The sequence below is a fragment of the Ostrea edulis genome, chromosome 10, assembly GCF_947568905.1.
Source record: "Ostrea edulis chromosome 10, xbOstEdul1.1, whole genome shotgun sequence".
NCBI classification, from domain to species: domain Eukaryota; kingdom Metazoa; phylum Mollusca; class Bivalvia; order Ostreida; family Ostreidae; genus Ostrea; species Ostrea edulis.
In genome coordinates, this window is record NC_079173.1 from 40,104,219 (window position 1) to 40,121,304 (window position 17,086).

General features: G+C 35.8%; 1 protein-coding gene across 25 annotated transcripts in view; it reads left to right on the forward strand.

Annotated features, from left to right (window-relative positions):
- LOC125666077 (rho GTPase-activating protein 21-like) overlaps positions 1-17,086 on the forward strand; it is a 70,142-nt gene that overhangs the window by 35,667 nt on the left and 17,389 nt on the right. For 6 of the 25 annotated variants that reach the window (XM_056151320.1, XM_056151317.1, XM_056151321.1 and 3 more), the window contains 11 exons: positions 1,778-1,903; positions 4,225-4,320; positions 6,013-6,105; positions 6,548-6,686; positions 7,557-7,614; positions 9,221-9,331; positions 12,302-12,391; positions 13,140-13,340; positions 13,841-13,852; positions 14,880-15,081; positions 15,541-15,680. In XM_056151320.1, the coding sequence (XP_056007295.1) occupies positions 1,778-1,903; positions 4,225-4,320; positions 6,013-6,105; positions 6,548-6,686; positions 7,557-7,614; positions 9,221-9,331; positions 12,302-12,391; positions 13,140-13,340; positions 13,841-13,852; positions 14,880-15,081; positions 15,541-15,680 (1,268 nt within the window). Of the gene's footprint in view, positions 1-1,777; positions 1,904-4,224; positions 4,321-5,982; positions 6,106-6,547; positions 6,687-7,556; positions 7,615-9,220; positions 9,332-12,301; positions 12,392-13,139; positions 13,341-13,840; positions 13,853-14,879; positions 15,082-15,540; positions 15,681-17,086 lie in introns of all 25 variants that reach the window. The other 19 variants (XM_056151328.1, XM_056151327.1, XM_056151323.1 and 16 more) reach the window with 9 other exon arrangements.

The following is a 17,086-nucleotide window of genomic DNA, read 5'->3' on the forward strand; positions in this document are numbered from 1 at the left end:
GTACATGAGGAAATATATCCATTGATTTGTACTGGGAAGGAAAGGGGTGACAACTATACATTATTCCAATATTTAAAATACTAAATAGGCAATATGGAAGTAGTTTGGGGGAAAATATCACAAGTTTGTATTTATTGTAACTTGTAGACATTATTGATTATAAATTAAGTCATATAGTGAAGTCATTTATAAAATGAATATAAGTTAATTATTACATGCAGTACCATTATGGAAAGTCTTCAAGTGATTCAAATTCCTTCAGGTCATGCAATCATAATGATTTAAACTAACATTCTGCCAATAGTAAATGCTGTAGATGTGTTAGCTTAGAAGCTTATTTTGTTTATATTACGTGTAAGTTATTTAAACTGTCACACAATTACAATAATATACGTATTATACTTAATTATGACATTTTTCACATATTCTGAAGGTTCAGTGTATTGAGTCATTTAAATTAATACATTCTAAACTGAGTATATCCACCTTTTTTCAGATTATTAATACATTACTTTATAGCTAGTATATGATATTTATAACTATTGTTATGTACAGACTGACAGACAGACAGAACAGAAATTAAAGCTTTAGTGAGCTTATATAAAAGCAATATGGATTGATTCTTTATCAGCTGACTTTTGTTAGATTTTCCCCTGATTAGGATATGAAAAGTACACAAGGCCTTTGTACTAATAAACACTGAAGTATTTAAACTCTGTGCCTTATTTATAGATCTATATGATTCTACAATCCAGGAAGATGATGCACGTATATATATTAAATGCTTTGAAATGTTATCATGATCAAATAGCTTTTTCTACATTATTTAGAATAGATTGAATCGGATTCCTGGGTGTGAGATATTTAGGTAGATAAAGAAACAAACATTACATTTATACCCAACACACTCTTTGATGGATCAAACAGCCCACTATTTCAAAGTGTGATCTATAAAAATATTGAACTGTCAGAGATATATAAGTTAAAATTATGATAATAAATACAGTTGTGCTTGTCAATGTACAGTCATATTACCTGGCAGCTATTAATATACACACATCAATTAATTTGACACTTCACATATTAAGTTACATCCCTTGTCTGCCATCGTGTGGTTAAATATATCCTTGTTGGTCTTAATAATTTTCTGATCTGTAGCTTTATATTTGACATTTGTTATTTTTCCATCAATTGTAATCATGCAACTACAATAATACCCTAGGGTGGGGCAACCCCTAAACTTGTATGAAAATTTCATAACTAGCTAGTATTATTCACAGTGAAAAATTTCTTTATAACCTCTTACATTTGGTAAGGTAAAGAAGGAAAGCTGATTTTCACCAATTGAACTTTGGCTGTCCCCACAAAGGGACGTAATTTATGGTATTTAAGTGTTATTCCACTTTTTTACATGTACAACTTTAAAAAAGAACCAACAATTTTCTTTTACATTTTACTGTTAATTATTTCGAACATTTTCTCGAGTGTGAAGATTTTACTGTGAATTTAAGCAGCTCCTGCACCGGCTCCTGTTCTAAAGTTTTGCAGTACTATCGGAGTTTTGCGAGACTTCGATCCCCAAAAGGCAGTAGAAAATAGATAAAAAGGAAACTCACAACATTTTAACCTGAATGTTCTCATCAACCATTCGAGGACCAACAGAACTTGCATGTATGCTGAACAAATCAACAGAATCTGCCCTGGAAGTGTACGATGATCCGGCAGTCTGGATATTTCTGATCTAGAATAACTCTTATATAACTTGTGTGTATTGTAGACTCGGAGAGCCAATCAAGTTCAGAACATCTGTCAAGTCCGGAACCCCCACCTGTCAATCATTCCACCAGCCCAGCCTGGGGTAGTCCCCTCTCTCCTAGTGCAACCTTCAATACCTCAGACAAAGGTAAAACTAACAGACAGAGACTGACCTCTAGTTTCTACATTGTCTTTGCATGTTTTGAAGTCTAGCCAGATTCTAATGCTGTAAACCTGTCCTCAGGTACAGTTAGCGATCAGCAATTTGTCCCTTCAAAAATATTACTTTCAATTTCTAAAGGAGTAAAAATTATAATCGCGATAAACATGCAGTCTCAAATTTGAAATTTAAAGACTTAATTAATTTTCATTAAAAGATGAAAATGTCCATATCGAAGAAAAGTGATGCAATTTTTTAATTTTGTGGTCTTTTTTTTCTTTCTTTCAATCACTTAGATGTGCAGGAAAAGTAAATGAGATTGTATTGTGTTAAAGTTTGGGCTCTATATTTTTTAGGGGGCAAAAAAGACTGAAAAACCCGTCATTTCTATATCAGTTTTATACCAACCTCAGAAATGGTTGGAAAATCTCATCTGTATAATATCAGAATTCTGAATGTCATTGATTTTGATAATATTGAGGTGCATTGAGATTCTTGCACGAATCTTAAGTAATATTTAAATGATTTAAATCTGAAGTATAATATCTAAATGATTTAAATCTGAAGTACAATATCTAAATGATTTAAATCTGAAGTATGATATCTAAATGATTTAAATCTGACAGAAGTACAATATCTAAATGATTTAAATCTGAAGTAATATCTAAATGATTTAAATCTGAAGTAATATATATCTAAATGATTTAAATCTGAAGTATATAATATCTAAATGATTTAAAACTGAAGTAAATATCTGAATGATTTAAATCTGACAGAAGTACGATATCTAAATGATTTAAATCTAAAGTAATATCTAAATGATTTAAATCTGAAGTAATATCTAAATGATTTAAATCTGAAGTAATAGCTAAATGATTTAGATACAGGACTGTTGATTGTGGGATTACAAACATAAAATTCTTTAATTCATTTTGTATGCACAACTTGCTGACTTTTTTAAAAAACCCTGTTAATACCAATGAATTTAAAAATAATCAAGCCGTACGTCATTTAGTGCAGTCTCAAATACGACGTTTTATTATGATATTGGATGCTTTGAAAAAGAAATAGACCCAGTAGTAATGGATGTGCTATGATCATGGTGGCTGTTCTATAAATTGTCAAAATTTCTTGTCATGATGGCTGTCCTATAAATTGTCAAAATTCCTTGTCATTTTGTCTGTTGACGGGAGGATTTTATGATACTCTGTTTAAGAACGTTCTGAAAGGTTGGGTATAAAAATGATTCTGGAGGGAAAACACTATACAGAAATGTTGATCAGAGTTGTCCTTAATTTAGAGCTGAAGGAAACGAATGTATTTTTGTGAATGTAAGAGAAATACAAATTTTCTATGGCATATAAAACCATCATGGAGTAGAAAGGCATGACTGTTCATTCTTAGTCCTGATAACTGTGTCAAGGTCAAGAGACTAATGATGGTGTCAAGGTCAAGAGACTAAAGATGAAAAACGTCCTTGGGCTCAAATGTATGCATCACAGTAGCACTGCATCATTTACACATTCTATTGTTTGTAGTTTACAAAAATTTCAAACTATATCCCTTGTAAATGTCCATGGAGTGCAGAGAAAATTGTTAGACGGGTGTTGTGTAAGGTTTACAGTCTTCGTAAGGATGATTTCAGCATTCAGTGGAGTATAGTTCAAAATTTATGATATCACAAACATTTTGAGTGATTGTCTGCATTTACACTAAGTAATTGTGCTTAGTGTTTTTATGTTTTTGTAATCAGAGATTTGGGAGCATATGGTTTTCAGTCTATCAGTCAGTCTGTCTGTCTGCAGAAACTATAACCTTGGTCGTAACTTTACAATGGATGGTGGTAGGGTTTTCGTATTTCACATGTATAACCACTGTGACAACTCTGCTGGGGAAGTCCGTGCTTCACAAACACATCTTGTTTTTAATGCATTTAACTGGACTGGGTATATATTATATTTTAGTAATTATCATATTATGTTCTATAAATTTTTCTCTTGTCCAGATTTTGAGATATAATCCTTTTACCATCTTTTATTTAGTTTTAATTTCACAGCGATAGTTTCAGAATGATTTGTTCACCTGCCCAATCGTTCTGGTAGTGTCATTGAGTTCTATCCAGTTTTATTTTGTAATGCAGCCTGACTATCTAGTTTGCCTTTTCATTTCTATTATTTAGTGTTACTTTAACATCATTTGGATGTGTATTTCATGTGATTTAGTAACCCTTCTACTTGGCTAAAATATTAACATATAGTGTACTTTGATGATCGGACTTGATCCATATATCATACGTTGTTCTTTTGCAGACTTTTCAACTGCCTCTAATTGTTCTGCAATAGCTTTGACTAGTACCCCTGTTAAAGAACCAGTCCAAACAGTTATTTTGCGAAAAAAGACAAGAAGTATTTCATTTATTGGTGTATTTTCTTAAATATCTATTAACCTCAGTAGTGCACGATTTGTTTGGGAAAACATTTTTAGATTTCTAATAGGGTTTTGGACTGAATTTATGCACTTATATGGTCTGAGTGGTTTTGGTGTAATTTAAAGCTAGCATGGCAAAATGAAATTTTATAGCGAAAGCCACAAAGAAATACAAAAATGTTTTGTACATTTATAATCACTTAAAAAATGCTAGCTTTAAAATGCCCTAGTAGCTAATGATTTTGTTTTTTCACAAACTTTGTGACACACGTACAAATCCATATCACTCAATAACAGAACTTTCAATGTGAAGCACAACTAAACCCAGGTTTTATAATTCCTCTGCTTTTTTTCTGAATAACTCATGAGGATACATATCCCCCCTCCATTTCCTAGACTGATGAAGGAGAAGGCTGGATTAGGCATTGTGCCTGCATGATGCTGAGGTCCTTAATTCATAACTTTCGAAAATAGATATTTTTCATAAGGAAAACAATGTGCACTCGCCGGGATTGTTTTCCAGGGGGAGTCTTTGTCTGTATAGTAGGATTATACTACAGACATGTCTGTGAATTTTTATTAAATTAAACCGATCCCAGGCATAGATACACTGGATACATGGGCACCATGGCTGTCCACTAGTCATTAGAATTTAAAGAGATGAAAATGCAGATCCAGGTATTTAAAGGGGGAATGTGTAGATAGATCCAGGATTTTAATGAGTGTGGGGGGTGTAGATTGATCCAAGATTTTAGTGTGTGTTTGGGGGGTGTAGATTGATCCAAGATTTTAGTGTGTGTTTGGGGGGTGTAGATTGATCCAAGATTTTAGTGTGTGTTTGGGGGGTGTAGATTGATCCAAGATTTTTGTGTGTGTTTGGGGATTTTAGAGGGGGGGGGGGGTGTAGATAGATCCAAGATTTTAGTGGGGGATGTAGATAGATCCAAGATTTTAGTGGGGGATGTAGATAGATCCAAGATTTTAGTGGGGGGTGTAGATAGATCCAAGATTTTAGTGGGGGGTGTAGATAGATCCAAGATTTTAGTGGGGGGTGTAGATAGATCCAAGATTTTAGTGGGAGGGGTTGGGTGATCTTTTGCCGAGGTTCACGGGCTCCGACTACATTGTTTATCTTCATACTGATATGTACATAGAGGCCCCTGGATGGTAATATTGACCTGGGATTATTGTGTACGAATTCCCAGATCAGTTTACCCTTTTAACACTTACTGAGCTATGACTGTCACAGTGACTTTTGTGCATGTTTTACTGTGTAAATCACATTTTATTTTTGAGAATTCGTTGTAATTTTGCATGACTCATTTGCGAAAATTTACGTCTCTTGAATGAACGTTTATGTGTAGAAAACTTATTAAGGTAATAAATAATGAGCGCAAAGTTTTGTCTCATGAATTATTACTCATTAATTTATGTACACAAAAATCAGGTCTCGCGAAATGAAACGTAATGTACAGTATTCTGGTCAGATTGTGTAACACTTCGTTTATTATAACAAGTAAACCATGTAGCATTTTGTGTAAACTTATAATGCAGTGTGTTTGATTTTTGTTGCCTGTGTGTTATAACACTATTGAGATTTGGTAGCCTTTCTGTAGCGCTCTATTAATTGTTTGATCCAGATATTAACAGTAACTGTCTCCGTATTGCAGTCCTGCCTGTCACCACAACAGATGACATCGCTATACCAAGTACACCAATCAAAGATAAAAAATCACATGTGGTGCTCCGACGAAAGTCAGAAAGTAAGGACAAGAAATTAAAGTCGCAAATTTTCACTGGCATGGGGAGAAATGCAAAAATTATTAAACAACTTCTCCCTATGGCTATTCTAAATGTTGTTGAAAATCTATCCAAATTTCTGGTTTTCCCCCTCAAGAACTGTTTGTTTTGAACATATTTTATTGTATCTGAATACAAATGGATTGGAAACGACTTATGTAAGTTCATCTCCAGTCAGGAGCTGTGCATGTCCTTGTAGATTTCAGAACTCGGTGTAATAACTATGCTCGTCCTTGTAGATTTTCGGGTTTTGTATTGCTGAATGTGCATTTTCTTGTAAATTGTAGGGATTTCACCGGGGCATGTTGTGTAAATTAAAGAGTTGTGTGGCAATATATCTAACTGAGCGTGTAAATATCAGGAATTTTTGTCGATAACTAAGCATGTCCGTTTTGTTAATTATAGCTTCCCCTGATGATGAGGCAATCAAATTGCAGAGACGGACATCGTACCTCATGGCAACAGCCAAAGACAGGGACTCACACAAATTGTCATTGGACAAGACTCACTCTCCCAGCCAATCACAAACAGAGATACATGTTCAGTAAGTAAATCATAGTGCTGTGTAGGTCACTTTCTTATTACAAAGTCTTTGTCTAAAATGAAAACTATAATAGATAATTTATTTGGGGGGGGGGGGGGGGGTTGCAGATTACAATTTGTTTTATTTTTTAGAATGTTAAATAGTTAAATTTTTACACTTTATCACTTTCATTTGTGAAACCCTATAGTATAGCAGAATTATGTTTTGAATGTAAATGAATTTGATTTACAAGACAAATTTTTGGCATTATTAGTTTTTTTTCTGTACAGTAGATTTCAGGATCAATGGGATGAATTTTGTGCTAGCCTCATATTTATATCACCTGCCTGATTTCACACCCATGGTAATACTGTATATAAATCAGGGGGGGGGGGGTTGAATAGTTAGCCCCCTTCCTTTTGTAGGGTCAAGGGATCTTCAGGGCCACCCCCAGAATTTTAGAATACAGAAACCTGCAATTTTGAGACATTTTTTGTGTATTGGATTGTTTGAATGGGGGCAAGGAGGAAATTTTTTGCACTGGTTAAAATAATTCACTAATCCACCAAGGTACCAGTTTAATATTATAACTAATGGCCCATCATAGTTTTGCTCCACACAGAGTGCTAGGCTAACAGTATAGTACGTGTCAAACTTGTCTTGTAAATCCTGTCTTTGAGGATTATGGAGAAATTTCAATATGGTAATATTTTTTGGCAATTAAAATATTAACTGTAAACATGATAGGAATGTGGTTGGTATAAATAACTGCACCCTCCTTGTATCCATTGAATGTGACATAATGTGCATGTGTGTTCTTGTGAATGCTGTAATCTACAATCTTGTAAATTCTATTAACTGTAATCTACAATCTTGTAAATTCTATTTCAGGATTACACCGCATCAGAAACCCTCCATGCGGAAACTTAAACATTTCTTTGGTGAAAAAGTAAGTGAAAATCTATTAACCATAAAAAATAAAAATAGCTAGCAACAAACTGAAATTAGCAATAATTAGAAACCATGGTTAGCAACATGTAAGTGGGAATAGCTAGCAACAAACTGTAAATAGCAATCATTAGAGACAACAGCTAGCAACACTGTATGGGAAACAATGACTGTAATTGTCAATAATTGGATTGATTGATTGTATATTGTTTTATGTCCATCTTGAGAATATTTCACTCATATGGAGATGTCACCACTGCCGGTGAAGGGCTGTAAAATTTAGGCCTATGCTCAGCGCTTATGGCTTTTGAGCAGGGAGGGATCTTTATCGTGCCACACCTGCTGCGACACGGGGCCTCGGTTTTTGCGATCTCATCCGAAGGACCGCCCCATTTAGTCGCCTCGTACGACCAGCAAGGGGTACTGCAGACCTATTCTAACCCGGATCCCCATTGGAAACGATACCCAACAACACAATGTAATAATCCATCATGCTAGCAACACAATGTAATAATCCATCATGCTAGCAACACAATGTAATAATCCATCATGCTAGCAACACAATGTAATAATCCATCATGCTAGCAACACAATGTAATAATCCATCATGCTAGCAACACAATGCAATAATCCATCATGCTAGCAACACAATGCAATAATCCATCATGCTAGCAACACAATGCAATAATCCATCATGCTAGCAACACAATGCAATAATCCATCATGCTAGCAACACAATGCAATAATCCATCATGCTAGCAACACAATGTGTAATTTTGAATACTTATTACAGCCATTGTCCTTTCTGACCTCTTTTCAGCAGAATTTATAAATCTGATGGGGCGGGGCATGAAGAAAACATCCAGTACATTAAAACATGCTTATAGCAAATAACTGAAGACGGACAATTTAGATTTGTTATAAATGTAATTCATTATATCTAATATAAGTTCATCATATGTTTTAAAACTGATCTAATATAAGTTCATCATATGTTTTAAAACTGCAGGGAATTAAGATCACTTCACTGTAAGCATGAATTCGTTATAAAGATGTTCTCTGTAACCCTACTGTACTGTATTAACTGGCAACCATAAGTAACTATATAAAGGATATTTCTGCCCACAAATCACTTTTATTTTACAACACTTGTATAGTTAAAAGCTTCACAATTTGTGATTAATCAACCTCTATTAAGATCGCCATCTATGTGTGAATCTATACTGTAGTAAGGTGTGGATCCAAGGGAGTGGGCCACAATACGGAAGCAGTAATTTCTTATATACATGTCTCACAACATGTCGAGAAATCTTATGTTTGTTTGCTAACGTAGGTAGGGTACATTAAAAACAAACACAAAATTGATCAAAGAAATTATATACAACACATTTTCAGTATCAGGATCCGAACTATGACATCCGCTGTGTATAATAATATTCTAATGAATAACTCAACCATGTTGTACTTCAATAAGTTGGCATTAGACGAAAGTGTTACCATCTAGATCGAACTTTGGGGAGGGGAGGGGGGGGGGCTGTTATAAAAATGAAGAACTTGACCCACTGACCAGAATACATTCAATCAGCCATTTATTGAATTTTATTTAGACCCCACGGATTATGGAGGCCACAGAGAGGAGACAGGACCCTGCTAGTCCTCTTCAGGAGGTCACCAAGAGAGGCTCTCTGTTGTGTAAAACGGACATCACGGATGGCAAGGTAAGCAGACACATGGTCATTCTCCACAGCAAGGGAAACGACTCAGAGGGGCATATCCCAAGTAAAGAGGATCGTTTGTAGGTAGTGTCATTTCCCAATCAGAGGGAAGACCAGGAAAAGAGTATTTTCCCAATCAGAGGGAAAATTGTGAAAAGTCACTTCCCAATCAGAGGGATGATCGGGAAACGATCATTTCCCAATTAAAGGGAAAATTGGCAAAGAGTCATTTACCAATAAAGGGAAGATTGGAATAAGAAAGGGTCTTATTTCCCATTAAAAGGAAGATCGGAAAAAGAGTCATTTCCCAATCAAAGGGATGATCTGGAAATATTTCATTTTCAAAGCAGAGAATGAAGATTGTTGAATGTGTCATTATCCCAGATAGAAGATGGTAGGAAGAGTCATTTCTTAATGAAGAAAAGTGCAAACAATTGTAGAAAGAATCCTTTCCAGATCAGGGAAAGAAAAGTAGTTTCTCAATCAGAGGTGAAAGATTTCAGAAAGATTTATTATAATCAAGCAAAGAGATTAAAGATCAGGAAACATTTCCTAATCAGGGAAGAAGTTAGATGGGTAAAGTACATGCATAGTGATCAGGGCTGAATTAAACATGAAATGGGGAAGGGGGGAGGGGTTACTGAGATGGAGGAGAATGTTTAACCCGTGTGCATGCAGTTCTAGCTGTTACTAAGAGGTAATTTTGTTGGAGTTGCTCATGCAATGTTTGATGCAACACTAAGCAACCACATAGCTCAGTATGCCAGGTAACGTATTTATATTTTATCTATCCTAGAGATCAATACTATCCTTTATATAAATATTAATAAATTTAAAGAAGAGGGAGGTGGGCTAAATACAACCCTTATCATACCATATTCTTTATCACTTAAAACCATCATTTTATTCATATCTTTAATATATGAAAGTAAGATAAACAAACCTGACAGTGAAATGTGTGAGTTTGTGTATGTAGCGATTTATGTTTAATGGCTGATAAGTTTGTTTATTTATCTTACTGTTGACACAAAAGAGTTTGAACGATGACAGTACGTGTATTATATGGTGGCATTAACAATATCGTTACAAAGCGGTTCTTCTACATGAAGCCATTTTTGTGGAAGCCTTGTAATACGTTTCAAAGCCTGTAAAAACAAAAAGGAAAATATTATGCAATTTACGATATAAAGGGGAAAAAACAACACATTGTGTTCTAAATTTTCAAATGTGTATTTATAAAGCTAATGTTGTTTTGAAGTTTGTTACTAATAGACCTTGTGTTTCTAACATGCAGACTCAGTGTGACCCGTCCTGTGTTGGGGTTTGTATATGATCTGTATCCATGGTAACAATCAATTATCAGGAAATTTCTTATCAATGTACCCTTCCATGTAGATCTGAACAATATTGGAAAGAAAGTGGATCTTTTCATGGTGAAATATTGGCACAATGTTGAACATGTCCCAGTCAGATGTGATCTGCCAAAGTGCATATTCATGCAGTTTTAGAAAAAAAACCTGAAGGACGAGTGAAGAGCGTACTCTAAACGCTTCCTGTAATGTTTTACAGATGATTTCAGATGATGAGTCAGAATTTTCATGTTGTCTCTCCAAAACTGCCTTTGTAGTGTGTCATGTTATTGATTGAGATAATATGCTGAGAAATTCTAAGTTACACCAAGAAAATAACACTTGTAGCAGCCTTCAGTGTTAGAGAAAGGTCAAAGTATGCAGATCAGAGGATCTCGCACTCCAATGTGCCAGTTCAGAAAATGCGGAAAAGTTTTTATGCTTTTTATCCATTTTCTGTGTTCAGTTTTTATTTGTAATTTAGCTGCTTACTATAATACAATAACAGTTCAATTCTAAAGCTAAACTCATAACCAAGAGAAAGCAAATCTGGATAATGTATCTGGACATACAATGTATACATACAGATAAAAAGTACTGCTTAAAATACTCAACAGGGGTCTTGGATTGAAAACAATACATTCTTTGGTGACAAATTTTATACATAAGTGTAAAACCGAAACAAAGTAGCTTTGTGTAATATTGCAAGTCTTTTTTCTCTCATTTAGATTTATATGTACAAAGCTTTTATTATATGGCACAGATTTTCAGTGGGGGGAAAATATCTTGTGAATTAGAAAAGAGGTCTCCATCTTTAATCTGCTGTGTGTATTTTGTGGAGTCATGTATTTTGTGACTACCTTTGCCCCGCTGTTCTCCCTTACCATTCAATTTACAACCTCAACAAACAAAATATTTAAAACCTTGCGGTGTTCTGGAGGTTCGTTATATACCCTTCATTGTTTCGTTGTTGGATACTGTGGATTTCACAGAGTGGGATCCGATTTTCCGGATCACCACACTGGTGTTTTCTGATTCCGTATCAGTATCCTCTGAAACTGATGATGTCACAATGATGTCACAATGCATCAACACAACGTTTTTTTGTGGAAAATATTTACCGCGTCACAAACAAAACTGCATACACAAAATATAATTTCACTGTATATCTGTGTTTTTGATAATTTGGATTACATTTATTTTCTTATAAATGTGGATTTAAAATGCATAAGGGGGTATGTAATAAATTTGTCATTACTATTACTACAGTAACTTGATCCAAGAGTAGGAGCACGTCTCGTTGACAGGCACGGATCATCTGATTCGGATCAAAGTCAACGCTTCACGTCTCGTGTGATCTGATGATCTGTGCCTGTCAACTTGACGTGATCCGACTCTTTGGATCAAGTTACTGTAGTAATAATTTATTAATTTTTAATTACATCCTACAGAAGTTGTTAATTTTTAGCAATGTACAAAATAATGAATGCACAATATTTCGAACTTCAGATAGGATTTATGTGAATTTTTGAATGACTTTGATGAAACAAGTAACATTAGAAGAAATGATAAGTGTATTTATATACAGTTGATTTTATGCTTGTGTCTTTGATTGAATTTGTAGAAAGCCAGTGACAGATCTTGGAAACCGGTGTGGGTGGAGCTAAGAGGTCATGCCCTCTACATTTCCAAGGAGAAGAAAGATCCGGTCATGGTATGTAGACCATTATAAAGAAAATGGCTACCCACTGTAGAGCAGTGGTTAAGTTTAGTGTTTAGACCGGTTTGGTTCTTCTTAAGACTGGTCCCTTTCCAGACTGGTTCCTCTCCAGACTGGTCCCTCTCCAGACTGGTTCCTCTCCAGACTGGTCCCTCTGCAGACTGGTTCCTCTCCAGACTGGTCCCTCTCCAGACTGCTGGTCCCTCTCCAGACTGGTTCCTCTCCCCTTATGGAACCAGTCTTGAGAGGAACCGGTCTGGAGAGGGAGTGGTCTAGAGAGGAAGCGGTCTGGAGAGAGAGCCGGTCTTCTCGTGTTGGAACAAGTTAGATAGAGAGTAAGTGATATCTCCCTACCACTCAGTGTGTCAACTACTGATAGGACTGTTGCAGATTTACGGAGTTGAAAATGCAGATCTTTGCTTAGTGTAGCAACGATTTGAATGAAATATTCTTCCTGAAGTGTAGTGCAGGAAAAGGTAAAGATAGAAATAAAGAACATAATACATACGAGATAATGAACAAAAATGAATAATTAAAAAGGTTAAAATCTCCAGGATTTGTTTTGATCACTTTCTTGCATTTATCGGTGTGTTCAGAGTCGCATAACGGAGGAGACATTTTCGATTGTCTATGACATTTTTAAAAAAAACAACAACATTTTAATCTAAGAAACTTTTTTTGTTGTTCATTGCTTAGCAATCGAGAAAAACTCTAGATAGATGATTTATTGACACAATTTTAGAGTCACACCTTCAGCTTCGATGACCAGCCTGTGTCTATAAAGTCCTGCCTAGTAGACATTGCTCACGATTACACAAAGAAGAAGAATGTCTTCCGACTGAAAACTTTCAATGGCTCGGAATACCTCTTCCAGGCGGAGGAGAATATTACTATGCTGGACTGGATCAGAGCCATTCAATCCAATAACAACCCAGACGCCGATGTAAGTGTCAAGAAACTTAACGGGACTGGTTTTAAATAGTTTGGTTTTGAGGTGTTTTAGGGTGCAGTGTGTTTCTGTGAAATCACTGGTATTCATGTGGTTTGGACACATACCCTCAAATTTAAATCACCCATGAATGTGAAAAAGACAGTTCCTCATCATGAAATTTCTCAAAGCACAAAAATTTAACCCCCATTGAAATAGGTGACCTGAAAGATTGATTTTTTCTTGGTGCACTTTTGACTATTTATATGTTTGTATTATATTGTATTATATAAAGTATTAATTGACTTATAATCTAAGTTTTTGATTGTGTTTTTATTCACATACCATTCTTAAAAGTTAGACAATATTATCTAGGTTCCATTGTGAGTCTTGCTTTCATTTTCGATGCCTAATTAACATTCAAAATACCCACTGCATGCATGCAAACATGTATTATTTTGTAATACTTAATACATGTTAATGAACCTCCATATTTACATTTTCCCTATTTTTAGAAACAATCTTATGTAAGTATGTTTTGTTTAAAAATATCAACCAATTTGGATTAAACTTGGCACACAGAGCTACAATTTCCTTCTGCTAAACATAGATTTCACATGTTCTAGTCTTGATTAAGATGCATGCTATGTGTGTGTTTCATTGTGTGATTGCTGCTTGTAAAGCAAATGAAATCGACGCCCCGGCTATGCCTGTTTTAGTGTGTGACTTTGCTTGGAAGCGAATGAAATCGACGCCCCGGCTATGCCTGTTTTAGTGTGTGACTCTGCTTGGAAGCGAATGAAATTGATGCCCCGGCTATGCCTGTTTTAGTGTGTGACTCTGCTTGGAAGCGAATGAAATCGATGCCCTGGCTATGTGTGTTTTAGTGTGTGACTCTGCTTGAAAGCGAATGAAATTGACGCCCCTGCCCATCACAAATGTGTGTCTCTAGAGAGTTTCTGCTTTCTGAGAACATGAAATCAGTGTTTGAGTCTTGCTATACTAATATTTCAATTTCTCAGAATTTTAACCCCTAGATCCAGATTTGAAGGAATATTGTTTTTCGTTTGTTTGCTTGTCTGTCCTTATATCAGCCTCAGCCAGAACTTTTGAAATTGGGTAATGTGTAAACTTCATGCCAGGAGGAATTCATTGACTTGGGTCAAAAAAGCATAGGAATTCGCCATCTTAGGAATTCAAATTGCAGGCAGCATCATGTTTCTCAAAGACATTTCTTGTTCAGATTTGTAAAAGATAGCATCTTTAATTAGTCAGAAACGACCTACTTTTTTCTTTCTTTTTTTTATTTTTTATTCTTTGTTGATTATGCAGATCAATAGTACAGCAATACTCAGTCTTATAACATGTCAACAAGATAACCAAGAGTTTTCTCCCTTGTGTTAATACATGTATCTCGCACTGCATCATACTCAGAAATAAAAATGTACTTCCTGTTTCATTCTCTTGCATTTACAAAATATTGCTGTCAGTTCTCAGTTTCAGCCCTGTTTTATTTCTCAGTTTCAGTTCTCAGTTTCAGCACTGTTTTTACAGGAGAAGGGAAGAATGGAGACAGATTTGATTCTCCGTAGCAGGAGCCAGATGGAGCTGCAGTCTGCCCCGCCCCTCACCTCTCATGGATCCACCTCCTCCCTCCGCACCTCCCCACAGGTGCCCCCTAAAGCCCCCAAGCAGAGCAGCAAGAACAAGCTCATCAAAATTCCTCACTCGCCCAGTATCAAGAGGAAAAGCAAAGGTAAGTGTTCAGATGGACTTTTCCTTCTATGTTTGCTTAATGTGGTAGAATTGGTTGATGGACAGATGGACCATAGTAGTCAGGCTGGATAACTCGGTGATAAAAGCATTGTGGTTGTAATAAATAGGGCTCTAGGTTCAATTTTACGGTCCAGTCAAAGATTTTATTTGTATATCTAGTTAATATACATTGTGTCTTCCACATTTATGTGTATATATGCGGTAAATAATACAAGATTTTCAAAATTCATTGTTGGGGTAAAGTATTTGTCTTGAAGCTCTTTATCTTACTGCCCTCAAAGAATTATTTTTTGCTGACATTGACAGCAAAATGAAAGCATGAGTGTCAAAAATGTACTCACTGCAGATTAACTGCATTTTATGTATAATCAAAGGGAGAGAACTCTTATTAATTTCAAAACGAACAGCAAACATTCATGAATTTGAACTTTTGTTTAAGAATCCAAGAGCTGGGGACTATCATCTAAGTTGAAGAGTTTCCGTAAGGGCAGCAGTGCCTCCTCGCACCCTGGTGATTCTGAAAACAACGACATGTTCGGGGTGCCTCTAGAGTGTTGCATACCATCTCCTAACAACGACGTAAGCATTGCGTCTAGAAGGAACTGTATCAGTGAATTTTCTAGCCATCACGAAATTTATTTTGATCAAAATTAACTTTGCCCAGAAGTGGGGTTGTTTTGTATGGGTTATATTTCCAATGTTCTTTTGTGTCCCGTTTGAGTGTTTTTCCCTGAACCAGCTGTAGATGAAATCCCACAAATTTTGACCATCAGTGTCCAGTGTATTGGCTGGGATATTTTTGCCTGTTTTAATTTAACTTTTGTCTTCAAGGGTGTATTTAATCTGAGGCAAATGTGTAACCAACGTATAACTGAACCGCTGCGATGGACCAGAGGTTAGCGTTCGCTAGTGATGTATCGATTGTCGCCGACTTTCGATTGTCGGTCGCTATAACTCAAACGATGTGAATAATCGATTGTCATTTTGAAAATCGAAAATCGCTGTCGTCGCTAATATTTTTAATAATACGAATATTTCTGCCGCGACTTATCTAAAATCAAAAATGGCTGACGAAGCTGAATCATCCGATAAGATTGAATGATAATAATGATTGAATATTGTTTAACGTCCCTCATGAGAATCTTTCACTCATATGGAGACGTCACCATTGCTGGTAAAGGCCTGCAAAATTTAGGCCTATGCTCGGAGCTTACAGTCTTCAAACAGGGAGGGATCTTTATGGTGCCACACCTGCTGTGGCATGGGGCCTCAGATTTTGCCTCTTACAACATGCAAGGGGTAATGAGGCTCTATTCTAACCCGGATCCCATAAGAACAACAAAAGTCGAGAGATCTATCCCTAACCCGGGAAAATAAAATCGAAAGTATGGGATTATTTATTTCAAATTTCTAATTATGATTTTAGACGTCTCCATATGAGTGAAAAATTTCCGAGAGAGATGTTGCGCAAGATACAATCAATCTAATGATTTTATTCTAATTAACTTAATATCTAGGGTAAAAAATAAAGTAAATCTAATATATCTATGCCTTAAATTGAAATAATTAAAATTCGATTATTTTTCGATTAATCAATCGAAAAGGTTAATCCGATCATCGATTAATTTGTTTTTTCCCCGATTGCCCATCACTAGCGTTCGCCCGGCATGCGGAAGGTCGGGGTTCGAATCCCGGCTGTGACAGACCTAAGTCGTTAAAACAGGTAGTGACAGTTCCATTGCCAAACACTTGGCATAAGGTGTGAATGTCATGGGTCCTCGGAGATGACCTTAAAAACGGATGTCCTGTGTTATAGTAGGTGTGGCACGCTAAATTCTCAATAGCCATAAGCGCCGAGCATAGGCCTAAATTTGAAGCCCTTCACCGGTCTTGGTGACGTCTCCATATGAGTGAAAAATTCTTGAGAGGGAGACGTTAAACAATATACAATCAATCATGGCATAGCGTCAGTATCAATGATAAAC